The sequence below is a fragment of the Marmota monax genome, unplaced genomic scaffold (genome assembly GCF_021218885.2).
Source record: "Marmota monax isolate L192 unplaced genomic scaffold, Marmota_monax_Labrador192_F-V1.1 WCK01_AAM20220418_F8-fsc00051, whole genome shotgun sequence".
NCBI lineage: Eukaryota > Metazoa > Chordata > Mammalia > Rodentia > Sciuridae > Marmota > Marmota monax.
The window spans coordinates 16,730,231-16,744,251 of NW_026695202.1; the positions used below are offsets into that span (position 1 = coordinate 16,730,231).

Below are 14,021 nucleotides of genomic sequence, written 5' to 3' on the forward strand. Positions count from 1 at the left end.
AGAAGGAACCCAGCTGCAGCGACAGCACGGGCCGAGGCTCTCAGGAAGGAGGGCGCCTGGGCAGCCCGCGGCCCCTCGGCATGGCCAGCGCGTGGGGAAGGGGCTGCAGGGGCTGCCCTCTGCTGAAAGCCCACGCAGTCAGACTCTGGGGACCCTGGGCTTTGTCCTGAGCCAGTGACCAGGGGACAGGAGCCCTGGCACTGATGACAGCGTGAAGCCAGCAGGGAAAGCCACCTCTTCAGGTCCCTCTGCCCAGTGTCCCTAGCACATCCTGACGTGGGGCCGGCAGCCCTCCCTCCTTCCCTGGGAACTGCCACAGCCTGACAGTCCTGCCCGGCCCCGGGCACTCCAAGGACATCTCTGCACCTGGACAGGTAAGAGCCACAGCTCTGAGAGAAGCCACGTAGGAACGCATGGCCCCCCACGACGGTGGCTCCCGGTCCCCGTGAGCTTCCCACTGTGGGGCCCACTGGAGCCACACGCTGGAGCCTAACAGCAATGTGAGGCTGTTAGGTGTCCTCCCCAAAGCAGCCTCAGGCAAGAGAGGGACAGCCGGGCCAGGGCTGTGCTGGGAGCCGCTGACCAGCTGACGGACCAGCCCTGCACAGGGAGGTGTGGCCAGGGAACCCAGCCCCCCGCTGACCTTCCTGCCTGACGAGGTCCCTCTTCCCCAGGGACTCCGGGGCCTCTTCCCCAGGGACTCCGGGGGCCTCTGCGAGGTGTGCTCACTCTGAAGAGCTGCCTGGGAGGGCAGGCGGGGGCAGGCGGGGGCCTGGCTGACGCGCCTGGTGTTAGAACAGGCCAAGAGGTGAACTAGCGCCTGGGCAGAGGGCCCAGGCCTACTCAACCGCTGGACACGACACTGCTGTGGTCATTATCAGGTGTGTCCGTCAGTGCCCGGGGGAACCGAGGCTGACTCGGCCTCCCCCACTCACCCCACCCGCAGACAGCCTGAGGCCTGGATGATTCTGGAACAGGCAGGAGGGAAAGCGCCCGTGGGTGGCGACTGCTGTGGTCCTGATGTGTGCAGCCCGGGGCCCACCATGCCTTCTGCCCCCCCGACGAGCCTGTGCCCACGGGAAGACCAGGGCTCCAGGGGCACATCCAGGTGGCCCAGCAGATACTCTTGAAATGTGTCAGCCCTGGGGCCAGGGGCCAGCAAGGGGCGTGTGCAAAACCAGGACAAAAGCCAGGTCATATGTGGGTGGGAAAACCACAGACCCCCGGTGTTAGGGTCTGTAAACAAGTCAGGATGGCGCCTGGCATTTTGCCAGAGGGAGTGGTTTGTGAAGTAACGCCAGCGAGCCATTAAGTGTGGAGATTCCTTATTGGTTGGCTGCTGTATCTAGTTTATGTTAATTAGATAAGCTGTGTGGAATGTACATATACCCCTCCTGTCCTACAATAAACGGCTCCCACTCCTGCTGTATCAGTCTACACAAGTTGCTCGTCACCCCCCTGTTAGTTTGCCCAGCCAGCCGGGCTGTGGCACCCTGGTCTTCGCCCCGGCCAGGTGTGCCTGCCCCGTGGGGCTCTGCACCTGCTCCTGGGCTCCCTGGTCTGCTGCACCTAGGAAAGCCGTCTAGATGACCTGGACAGGAAGCAGGAGCGCCTGGTCTGTCTGGGCTCCCTGCCGGAGCAGACCCAGGCCTGGCGTCAGGCAGAACAGTCGCTGAGCTCAGGGGACACTCAGTGGGGACGTGGGGACCCACCCCTCCTCCAGGGGGTTCCAGTGTCCTGCGACAGGGAGCCGTCTCTCACCTGTGTGCCCAGGGGGTGGCTGTCCTTTAGGCCCCACATGGAGAGAAAAGGGCCACAGGACGGACCTTCTCCTGGGTGGGGGGAGCAGGACCCACCCGTTCCCGCGGGGGTCCTGGGGACCCTGCAGAAAGGTAGGAGCTTGCTCTTCAGAGCAGCTGAGACGGGAAGGAGAACCTTGGGATGGCCACTGGGGAAGGCGCATCGTGGGTGAAGATGCATCGAAGAAGAGCCCAGACCAGGTTTTCCACCCCAGCCCTGGGGAAGGGGCTGGGGAGGGCACAGGGCGACGCCATCCCTGCCTCCCCAAGGCCACACGACCCCTGCATGCAGGCAGGCACCCGGTACACAGTTGTGACTGTCCCAGTCATGACAAGATTCCAGCCCCTGACACAGGACACCGAGGCCAGATGGACGCCACAGGCAGAGGCACCCGCCTCCCCTGCCCAGCCCGCCCGGCTCCTCCTCAGGTGACCGTGGCCTGCCAGGCACCGTGGCCCCAGTGGGGGGAGGGCAGCAGGAGCTCCGGGGCCTGCAGCAGCCAGACCACAGACACTGCCACCTGCCCTCCTCCATGTCCCCGGCACACAGCAGCCCAGGTGCCAGCAGCCTGTCCCCTGGGCCCTCCTCGTCACGGAGGAGGCTGCAGAGCCTGCACTGCACCACCACAGCCAGGGACAGTAGGAGACCTGTGGCCACCATGCAGGACCACCTCTTGGAACCTGTCTGGGGTCACTGGAACATGATGGGATGTCCGGGGGGCAGCCCTGGGAGGCAGAGGGACAGCAATGACCATCAGGGGAGGAAAGAGCGAGAGGCAGGGGCAAGGTGGGCACAGTGCCCTCAGGCCACAGCGGGAGGTGACACCACCCAGGGAGGAGAAATCAAAAATCACCCCCTCCCTCTGTGGCCTCTCAGGAGGGAGGGCCTCCGACCGGACACCCCCTCCACAGTGCCCAGGAATCGGCCCAGGCCGGGGCTGCGTCCCCGCGGCTGGGAGTTTCAACAGCAGGGACCGCAGCTGCGGCTCTGTTCCCGCCCTGGCGTCATGTGCTTCCGGGTCCCTGTCCCGCCTCCTGCCGACCAGCACAGGGAGGGGCGTCGCTTCCCGACACCACCTGCTTTTAGATTTCAGAGAACGACTGTCCTAGACAGGAACGTCACCCGGCCCAGTGGCAGCCCAGCCGCGGAGGCTGCGGGTCCTACCTTGTTGTAGTACTTCACCTGCACCGAGTGCCACCGCCCGTCACTCACGCCTCCAGGGACCTGCGGCGCCACTGTGGTGGTGGTCTCACCTGCACCAGGGGACGACCGGAGAGAAGGCAGGTGAGCAGGGCCTCGCGGGGACCTCGGCGGCTTCCAGGCTGCTGGACAGACGCACGTGCTCCCTCCCCTCGCCAAGGGGGCTCCACCCCAACCTCGAAGGGCACGGGGGGGGGGGACCCCAGGAGATGGCCCTCCCAGGCCCACTTCCCCAGTGGCCTGCTCCCGTGTTTCTTTTCTGATCACAGAAGCACCCTCCTTCATCTCTTGGTTCAGGGAAAGCGCACGCAGTCCACGCGGAGGCCCCAGCACCACGGCGTGCCCCGCGGTCGGCACAGGGCCTTGCCCTCCTCTGAGAGTTGTGCCACGGCAGTGGCCAGCACCGAGGACACACGGCTGTCTCCTCCTCTGTCACTTAGTGACAACTGCCAGCGCCTTCCCAGCCACAGGACACATCCTGAGGTCCTGAGTATGTCCCCTTCACACCTGGGTCCTGGGGCACTGAGGCCATCACTCTCCCAGGAGACCGGCCTCAGGAGGTGGTGCCGGGCAACTGCACCTTTGGAACCCGTGGAGAGTCCCGGTGAGGTGCTGGCTACGGGCAGCTGGAGGAAGGGACATCACTTGCACAAAGGGCAAGGAGGGCCATGTCAGGCCCCCAGCAGGGACTGCCTTCCCCAGGGGACCACAGGACATTCTGGAGAGAGGGGCAGGGTCTGGGGAGCAGCGACTTCCCCCTCGAGCCTGCAGAGGTGGCCACGTCCCTGACAGCCGGCTGGTGTCATGGGTGTCCCTACTTGTTATCCACATGAAATCAGGTCCTGGCCTCCAACTCTACACGTGGGAGTCGGGACCAGGGCTCCAAAGCGCAGCACCTCTGGGCTGTCCTGGGGGGCTGCCAGGGACACAGCGCACCCTAAAATCACCTGCTGAGTTCAGGACCTCACTCTCCCCCAAGGCCACGTATGGATGCTTGGTCCCGTCACTGCGATACTAGGAGGTGGTGGCACCTTCCAGAGGGGGCCTCGTGGGTGGAGGCTGGGACACTGGGGCGTGCCTTTGCGTGTCCCCTGCCCTTTGCTTCCTGTCTGCCAGGAGATGAGGGTCTCTCCTGCCAGGTGCCCCTACCATGAAGTATGGAACCACCACAGGCCCAGAAGCAATGGGTCCAACCAACTAGGAACCTCTCCTCTTCATCAGCTATTTATCTCAGGTCTGTGTCACAGCGATGGAAAGCAGGCTATCTCATCATCTGTGCCAGAAAAACAGACCAGAATGGCCAGGGGCCTCTAGACTCTACCAGCAGGACACTCCTTTGATGTCTTTGTCAACTTTTGGTCTGCAGGGCTGGGTCAGCTCGGTGGTGAAGTCTTGCCTGGCACCTGGGCTCAGCCCCTGCACCGCGCACCACCACACTCAGCTGCAGACGCAGCCCACGCCTCCGAATGACCCCCATCTGGGAAGCGGGAGCGGCCCCCCTACTGCCGGCACCGCGAGTGACACTGTGACCAGCAGCTGTGCCCTCGGGATTTCTTCCGTAAGGTGGGTCCCTGGACACAGATTCAGGTCCATGGGGTGAGCAGCCTGGGGGCGCCGCGGGACGAGGGGCCTACCTGCTGAGAAGGTGAGCTGCACCTGCCCATCCACGATCTCCAGGGCGATGAAGTCGTGCCTCTCGTTGAAGCGGCCGTTGTAGAGCAGCAGGGCGTCCCTGTCCTGGGTGGCAAACCTGCGGGGCAGCAGGCCACGTCACATGACAAAGGTCCCGGGGCCATCGGGCCACTGGGGAGGGGCAGGGCTGGCCCAGGAGGGCAAGCCCAGGGCCACAGCTCAGGGAGGACCCTGGTGCCGCAGCTGATGGCCTGATTGGTCAACTGGAACGTGGGGGACCCTGGTGAGGACAGTCTGCTGAACGTGAGCCCGTCACAGTCCCCCCGTGGGCTAGAAGGGTGACATGTGGCCAAGACGCCAGCCATACACGTTTTGGACAGAGAACACACCACACAACGTGTCTTCTGCAACTGGAGAGAGATCCCCAAGTCCCCAAGCCCCTGCGCACACAGGGACACTGGAGCTGAAGGAACACCTCAGGCCTCCTCTGAGCCCCCATCACCTCTCCCATGTCTTTCTGCTCCTGAATATAGGTTACAGGTTAAGAGGACCCCAGGGCCCTTGCACCTGCTGCTCCCTCTGCCCATTACAATCCTCCCTGGCTTTGCAGGTGGCTCAGGGGTTGATCAATCGCACCTTCCCTCACCAACTTTAGCTCAATCTCGCCTCTGCTCTAACAGTCTATCACTTTCTTTTGTTCATTTCTGAAATCACCCTATTTATTTATTTGCTTGTTGATAAGAAAGCAAGACCCTGTGATCTTGCAGGGTGTGCCATCCGTCCTGCAGAGGAGGGACTGTGATTCTCCTCTCTGTCACATCCTGGTGCCCTCTGGTCCACACTGTGCTATGGAGAACACACTGAATCCTCGAATGGCCAAGGTGGGACTGGACCAAGGGACGCGGGGACACGGCAGACCTGTCACCCGAGCAGGGCCGTCCCCTCAGAAGCCCCTCCTGCCTGGGGTGCTGGGGTAGCCGCCCACCAGACCTGGCCCCCGAGCCCTCCCTCAGCCCCGGGTTGTGCCGTCCGTCCTGCGTGGGAGCCTGCGCCAGCCTCGCACACTCGCTTCGGTCTCTCCCTGAGTGGACACAGCCCCGTCCACATGGGCTCAGGGCAGCTGCCAGAACGAGGACTGGCACAACAGGGGCAAGGCCCACAGCACGCTGGACACTGGGCCTGGGAGTGAGCGGGTGCCGCGTGGCGTGGCGGCTGTGGGTGCACCTGGTTCTCCGCAGGCTTCACTGTGCTGGCCTGGGGCTGGCACACGGCCGGCAAAGGGCCCTGCCACACTGGACACGGGCAGAAGGGGCCCGGGCCCGGGGTGGGGGCGGGGGGACAATGCGGGCAGAAGCAGAAACGCCGGGAAACAGACCCCGAGGCCGCAGGGGCCCCAAGAGGACAGGACAGAGTCGGGGAGAGGCTGCTGGGAGCGGCCGCGGGGCCCGGCACTCGCACAGAGGCCACCTGAAACCAAGGCCGCACCTGCCTGCTCAGTGGGGCCTGGCTGGGTACAAGAGGGGCCCCGGCGCCAGCCCCAGGACCACAGTCCCCGCGGGACGGGCCTGGGACGGGCCTGGGGGGCTTTCGTGCTTCACGGCTGAAGTCACTCAGGCCAAGGGTCCATGAATGATCCTCCGTAACAGTCTAGAAAAGCTAAGCGTGACGGCTACTGGACGTCACCCTGCCTGGGGACGTCACCCTGCCTGGGGGACACTCAGCTAAACACTGCTGCTTTTCACCTGCTCTGTGTCAGGAGCCAAAAGACTTCCTGTGTCAGCCTCCAGCACCTCCCTGGCCCCCACGGCCACCCTCTGGAACCAGGCCCGGTCACCTCTGAGGTCGGCCTCCAGTGGGGGTGCCCTCCTGCAGCTCAGTGTGCCAGTCGTCATGAGGGCTGCTGGTCACACCCAGGTGGCAGGTGGCCCCGACTATGGGTCCACACACATGCCCCAAACTCACTCAAGTCACAGTCCACAGCACTTTCCAGAGACACGGGGCTCCTCTGACGTGGGGGAGCTCGCGGGAGCCCTGCTTGAATCACCCGCACAGGGGACCCCGCAGAGTGGTGGGGCCCTCATTTGGAGGCTGTGCTGTGGGGACGGCCTTCTGGGCAGAGGGCAGGGACTGGGCAGAGGCAGGGCCGCACACCAGGCCCCAGGCAGCGCCTCGTGAGCCCACCTTGCCAGGCACAGAGGAGGCACACAGGGGGCCGTCGTCAGTCAGGCAGCTCTGGCTGCACGGCACGCCCCCCTCCAGGTGGGACCCCGGGACACCTGCTCTAGGAAGGCGGGGAGCCCGGGCGCGCAGGGCACTCACGCGAGGGCGATGGTGAAGTGGAAACGCTGGCGCAGGCCGCGGAAGGTGACGAAGGACCGCGGCGGGAAGCTCCTGGCGCTGACCTCGCAGTAGGGCCGCTGGTACTCGCCCGGGGGGCACACGCAGTGGAAGCCGCCGATGAGCAGGTTCACGCAGGTGCCTCCATTTTTGCACACGCCATTGGCACAGCGGCCGGAGCGGGCGTTCACCTGGCAGTGGTCCCCTGGGGACGAGAGGCAGAGGCGAGAGGTTACGGGAGGCCGAGGGACAGCAACGGGCCTCAGAGGGCCCACAGTGCAGCAAATCAGGGAAAGACCAGCAGGAGCAGAGGAGGGCCCCCGGGGCAAGCGCCCAGTGCCCAGTGCCCAGCGCCCAGTGCCCAGCGCCCAGGCCGTGAAGCAGCTGCTGCCAGGGGCTTGGGTCCTGCTCAGTGGTCTCCTGGTCCATCGGCAGCCCCCAGCTCCCAGGTGGCTGAGGACAGGGTGGGGAGCATGGGGTTTTCTAAATGTGCACCTGGGAGGTCTTCACTGAGGGGTCAGGAAGGAGGCCTGCTGGGCCCTGGGGAGCGCGGGGTGGTGGACAGGCAGCGCGGGACCCCAGGCACTTGTGGGCTGAGCTCAACGCCCCACTGTGCAGACATACAGGGGCTCCCAGCCCTCCCCACCCCTGCACCTGGGCAGTGCTGACCACATCTGTGCCTTGCCCAGGACTCAGGGACGTGCCACAAGCTCCGGGCCCAGGGCCCCTCCTCAGGGGCTTCCGGATGCCCGTCCTCCCTGCTGGCCCTCAGACCCCTCGCCCAGACCAGCCAACACCAGGTTCCGACCTGGCGATGACATCTGTCTCTCCCACCAGCTCATGGCCTCCCTGCGGGTGGGCAGCACCCCACAGCCTAAGGCCCCTGCTTCAGGATGGTTCCAGAAGCTTTTCCAGAGAGCCTGGGGGTGCCTACAGCCGACCACCTATCTCCTGAAGGCCCCAGCCAGGAGGGCCCCGGGCTCGCTAACCCTCAGCACAGCTGGTGTCCGGACCAACAGCCGTGTGGGCCAGCGGCCTGGGTGGTGCTCCCTCCCCCGTGGGGGTGATGACCCCAGTGCACCTGCCTCCTTCACCTCTGCAGGGAGGGACGTTGACCAGAGACCCTTCACATAACAGGAGAACCACCCAGCAGCCTCTTCCCGGGTCGTTGATTTTAAAGTGAATGCATTTTTTAAAAATAGTGTCCCGTTCATCTACTAAAGATCAGGGCACAGGAGCCGGGCACGCGGCGTGGCCAGCAGCTTCTAACGCATTCTGCCAGGGAAAAGCCAGAGCCCCCGCCCCAGCCAGGCGGCTGGAGCTGACCCTCAAGGGCTGCCTGGTACTGGTGGCATCAGAACTCAAGCCACCTGTTCCCACCAATGGCCATGCAGGCGGTTTACGGTTAGCTGTGGACGGCACAACACTTTTATTTTACTGTTTAGGTGATGCTGAGGGTTGAACCCGGGGCCTCACGCACGAGTCAAGTGCTCTACCACTGAGCCCCAGCCCCAGCCTGTGGTTTCCTCAGTGGCAGAAATCTTTTCCTTTCCAACCTCCTTGTACATAAACCTTCGTGTTCCGAGTCTCTAGAGAAAACCCCCGGCTGTGCTGAGTCACAGGGTAGCTCGATGACATTTTGGGAGACATTTCCAAACTGCCCTCTACATGAGCTCACATGCCCACCCACAAGAAGGGGGCCTTGTGAGAGGTGATCAGGTCACTGGTACTTGGGAGTGGGTGGCTATCAAGCCAGCGTGGATTCCCCAGCTACTCTCTTACTGTGTGGCTGCTCACACCTGGTCCACGTGACATCATCTGCCATATTATGACATGGCCAGATTTTCACCCGAAGCCAAACATATGGGGCCACCCAACCTTGGACTTTCAGGCCCCAGAACTGTGCTAAATAAACCTGTTTCCTTTTTAAAGTACCCAGTCTCCGGTAATTTGTTACAGCAATACAAAATGAACTAAGTCAGATGTCTCAGACCTTACTTCTCAGTCTGAAGGCTGAAGTCCAAGATCAAGGTGCTGGCCAGCTGGGTTGTTGGTGGGGCTCTCTGCCTGGCTTGTCCTCACATGGCAGAGAGGGAAGGAGGGAGAGAGGGTGCACCCTAGCTCTGTCTCTTCTGACACAGACACTGACTCTGTCTTGAACCCATCCTCGTGACCCCACTTAACCCCTAATTAATCCTCACAAGCAGAGCCAGGACTCGGGGAGCTGGGTGGGAAGGCCCATTCACCCCTCAGCAGACACTGCGAGCTGGTGGAGGAGGGCAGGGAACTCACCCTCAGTTCTGTGAACAGACCCAGAAGCTGTGAGGGAGAGTCCTGTGGGACTGCCACACCCCCAAGGCCAAGGCCGGGCTGTGCCAACAGCTCTCAGGGGACCTGCACTCAGACGTCCTCAGCCCTCAACGCCACCCCACCCAAGGGGACAGTGCCACCGGGACAACCCCTCCCAGCAGCTGCTCAGGGCACACACACAGGGGCCGCAGGCCCAGTGCAGGCCGTCACTGAAGGGCCGACCCGGGCAGCCGACCTCTGCTCCGCTCAGCGCAGCCTGCCCCTCACCCAAGAAGGTTCCAGCACCCACCTGCCACCTCGGGTCCCAGGAGGCCACGCTCAGCCTGATGCGTCCCAACCACGGAGTCAGGAGTCTCCCCCACCCCAGGGAAGGCCTCCGGGGTGTGAAGAGCGGAAGGAGCCAATCTGAGACGGTGACAGTCACAGGGACGAGCCACCTCCCCACAGCTCTCTTCCCCTCTGCTCCCATGCCCCCTCCATGAGCAGGGGGGACCCCGACGCGCACAGCCGCTCTGAACCCTCGTAACACCAAGGAGGCCCCCGGCGGGGCACCCACCTGTGATCCCGGGGCCTGGGAGGCTGAGGGGGGCTCTGGGCAACTCAGGGAGACCCCGTCTCAAAAACAAAAGGGTGGGATGGGCTCCACGGTGGGGCACCCGGGTTCTAGCCCCCGCCCAGAAAAACACCAGCCTCCTGGGGGGGGGGGCTGCTGACCTGCTGAACGCCCACCCTACCAAGCAGGGGTCACCGCGAGAGCCCCAGGGGCTGCGGGCTCCAGGTCAGGCCCAGGCCAGTGGGTGCTTTCTCCCCAGCAGCAGGCCGGGCCGGGCCCAGCCCTCACACACACTCAGACTCTACCCTCTCACCCAGTCATGCACCTGCTCCCACACACACACACACACACACTGACACACCTGCACATCCACCGTCTCATGTGTGGTGTCACCCTCACATGCACAATCACACACTCACCCTGCCACACACACGCACACCCACATGCATGCCCACCACACACAGCCACACACCCCGACACTGTCACACAGGCACTCGCCCATGCACACCCGCGCACACACAGGCACACTCTGCCTTCTCCCGGCCTTCAGCTGAACCCCTCCCTCGGCCACTTAGGAACGCGGGCGTCTGGGAGGGTTCGCTTTGCAGCATTCCGGGAGGCACTTTCTCCAAAACAAACGGCCCCAGGAGGACAGGCAGACCCAGTGCTCGCCAAGCCCTGAGGACACGCTGCCCACAGCGCTCGCCGGCCAGGTCCAGAGCCCTCAGGACCCAGGCCGCGGGAACCTTCAAGTCACCCTGAAGAAGGCCCTGGCCTCCATGCCCACACCCTCGTCCTCCCAGCCCTGCCCAATCTCTGATCCTAGCGCAGGGACCTCCCCACCGAAGCCCAGGACCTCCCCACCGAAGCCCACAGGGGGAAGGAAGGCAACCAGGGGACACAGCTGACCCTCACGCTGTAAGGACTGGCTGGGACTTGCTGCTTCTAGGCTGTGTCTCCGCAGCAACGGGGCCACAAGCCCTTAGGCTGTCCTTGTGGGGTCACGTTCAGGGACACTTGAGCCCCAGATGCCTTAAACCCTCTGGTGTCCAACAGAAAGGCCACAGTGAGCCCCAGAGGGAGCACTCCTGTCCCCAGGTAGGTGGCCATGCCATCTCAAATACGTGGCCGACAATTCCCAGTCCCACGAGGAGGGTGGCCTGGTTCCAGGATCCAGCGTTTGTTTCTTTGGCTTTATAGAGAGCGTCATCATTGCCACCGGGCTGTGTGACACACGGCCACAAACCCAACACCACAGTCACCACTGTCATGTTCTGGAGCGGGAATCCGGGCCCAGCTGTGGACGGGGCCGGGCCTTGCAGGAGGCTCCAGGGAGGATACTTCTGGCTCTCCCAGCCTCAGGGTGGGGCTCCTGGGTTCCTTGGCTTGTGGCCGCATCACTCCAGTTTCTGCTCCAAGAGCACGGCCACCTTCCCTGGTGGAGTCCCCTCCCCTTCATCTGACAAAGACACTGGCCATTAGATTTGGGGTCCAGACTAAGCTCTGATGACCTCATCTCAGGTCTAAGCTCCTCCCGTCTGGAAAGATGCTCCTTCCAAAAGAGGCCACGTTCCAAATGAGAGTGGACATGGGTCTCGGGGCCTTCTGTGTTGGTCCTAGAATTCCAACAGCGGCCAACACGGTGGCCTGAGACACTGCTGGGTCCTTCCCCGAGGTCTACTACGTGAGGCTGGGTCCCAGGCTGTGGTTCCTCTCCTTGGGGACGACCGCCTGGCTCTTTTCTCCACCAGCCAGGAAGAGGCAGAGCCCTGGGCTCCCCAGCCAGCAGCCCTGATCACCCCAACTCCCTCTCTCCTTGGGTCCCCAGGCACCCCAAGCCCAGACCTTCCCTCCCCTGGTTCTCCTCGGGGCCCCATCTGGGGTGAGGCTCTGAGTCACAGCCACCCGCCTGAGCCCTGCCCCTGGTCCCCCACAATGCTCACCTGCCAACTCCACACCCTTCAACCTGCACCCCTTGCCCACAGCGCCCTTGCCCACGGCGCCCCCCTCACAGGCCCTGCTCTGCACAGGACACGGGAGACAACCTCTCAAGCTGCCGGGCTCTGTGTGTTGGTCCCAGTGGCTTAGAACCACCCACCCCGTGGGCTGGCCATCAAGAACAGGCCCAGCCACTCTGCACCAGCCTCCCCACACCAGCCTCCCTGCCTCCCTCCGCCAGGCCCAGGGGATCCACCAGTTAGCACAGGCGGCCAGCAGCCCCCGGAGCTGTCCCTCATTATCAGTGATGGGAACCCAACAGGGCCCACCTGCAGTCCTCTCCCCTGGTTCCGCATGTGGCTTCCCAGGGACTGGAGGCCACCCTGTGTCCCCTCCCCACCCCTGTCTTCATCTGGGGCCTGTCCCCTTGGTGAGCAGGTGCTGGTGCCAGGACACAGAGCCCAGGCTGCTCCTTCTCTGCCCCTGGCTCTGAGGAGGCAGCTGCAGTGTCTGTTCAGTCGAGCACACAGTGGGCACCTTGTGTGTGCAGGGTGCTGGACAGGTGCCCGCAGGGAGGCAGTGGCTGAGGGGAGCCGGATCCACAGCCCCGGGGAGTGCTTGTGGGATGAGGTCATGAGACACCAGCCCCTCCGCAGTTCAAGGCATGGATGACTGACGCTTGCTCATAAGCCACAGAATCAGGAAGCCACGTGACTCAGGTGCTGGAACCCAACCACACAGGAAGTAGGCTGGCGTGCAGAGGGACTGGCGGCACCCACAGGCCGGCCTCACGACAGGCAGCTCCCCGAGTGTAGGCTTGAGATGAGCCGGGCCAGCCTCATCTCTGGCACAATGCAGGTCCCCGGGGACCCTTGGTGGGGTCTGCTCCAGTGTCCACTCCAGTGTCCATGTACAAGGACACTCCAACAGCAGCCACCACAGCTGGCCTGTGTCACCCGTGCAGTCACCTGCCAACACTTCTCCCTGCGCACACACCGCCCCGAGCAGCAGAGCACTTCACTCCGGGCCTTGGGGACCCTGATCCACAGCACATGCGAGCCCCCCATGGCCACCTTCAAACTGCCAACCTGATGGCGCTGGGTGCGGAGCTGAGGAGAGAGGTGTCGTGACGGCAGCCGGTCACCCCCGTACGGAAACCATGGTGATGGACGAGGCTTCTCAGCCTTTGCTTGTGGGTGAGATGCCACTTTCCTATTTTAGCACTTCTCATTCAAAATGAGACCTGGCGTCCCCCGCCCTGGCCTTCTGGTGGAGTCCAACGTGGCCGAGTCATTCGCGACGCCCCCTCCCACCACCTGCACCCCCCATTACTGCTGCGCCCCTTGGCCCCCACCTCGGACCAGGCTCACCTGGGCACCTGACGACCGAGCTCAGTGCCCCAGCGGGCCACAAACCCCGCGTGCGGGAGTGATGCAGGCCTCGGCCCTGGGTTCTGGTGCCAAAGCAAAGCCCCAGAGAGAAGCTGGGAAGGGCCTGGCGGAAACTATTCCCAAGGGCAGTCGCCTCGGCTCAGGGGCCAGGGACCCAGCCCCAGGGCCTGGGCACCGTCACGGGCACCTGTTTCACTCCAGGTCTGGGGTGAGTGGTGAGGGAGGGGACACCCTTCTGCCTGCCTCGCGACCCTGGCTGGCAGCGCCAGAGCCCTGACCTTCCACCTAAGGAAAGCCGGGGCCTGGTCACGCCCCAGCTCCCCAGGGCTCGAGCAGGTGGTGCCTGCAACAGAGGTCAGATCTGTGGTGAGGGGCGACTGATGGCCTCGGCCTCGTTCTGGAGCAGGGGGCAGGGGAGCCAGGGCAGGGAGAGGACCGGGAGGGCCTGGACTAGGAGGTGCTGATGTGAGCCTGAGAGAACCACTCAGGGCCCCCAGGAGCGGGCAGAGAGGGGTGCAGGGAGCCCGGCCGCCCTGGCCCTCAGGACTGTGAGCAGGGCTGGACACACCCAGGAGGGAGGCAGGTAAAGGTGTGCCAACTCAAGTTTTTAAGTAAATAAAAAGACAATTCCTTCCAGTCCAGGAAAGAGCTGAAGGCTTTGAACTAGAAAAACCAGAATTTCCAACGGCAGCGGGAGTAAAGACTGGGCACAGGTGGAGAGGACCCGGGGCCCGAGGTCGGGGCAGAATCATGGCTCAGAAAGGAAGGAGCAAAGAGCTCAGCGCCAACAGACGACGCGGGACCAGGTCACCAAACAGACACTCCAACCTGGAGACAGTAGAGCCCCAGGGTCCTCCTGT

General features: G+C 63.7%; 1 protein-coding gene across 4 annotated transcripts in view; it reads right to left on the minus strand.

Annotated features, from left to right (window-relative positions):
- The window catches only part of Celsr1 (cadherin EGF LAG seven-pass G-type receptor 1), a 119,677-nt gene that overhangs the window by 50,083 nt on the left and 55,573 nt on the right, over positions 1 to 14,021 (minus strand). For all 4 annotated transcript variants that reach the window (XM_046429457.2, XM_046429459.2, XM_046429458.2 and 1 more), the window contains exons 3-5: positions 6,952 to 7,174; positions 4,635 to 4,750; positions 2,965 to 3,053 (exon numbers count right to left, since the gene is read on the minus strand). In XM_046429457.2, coding sequence (XP_046285413.1) covers positions 2,965 to 3,053; positions 4,635 to 4,750; positions 6,952 to 7,174 — 428 coding nt within the window. The remainder of the gene's footprint in view (positions 1 to 2,964; positions 3,054 to 4,634; positions 4,751 to 6,951; positions 7,175 to 14,021) is intronic.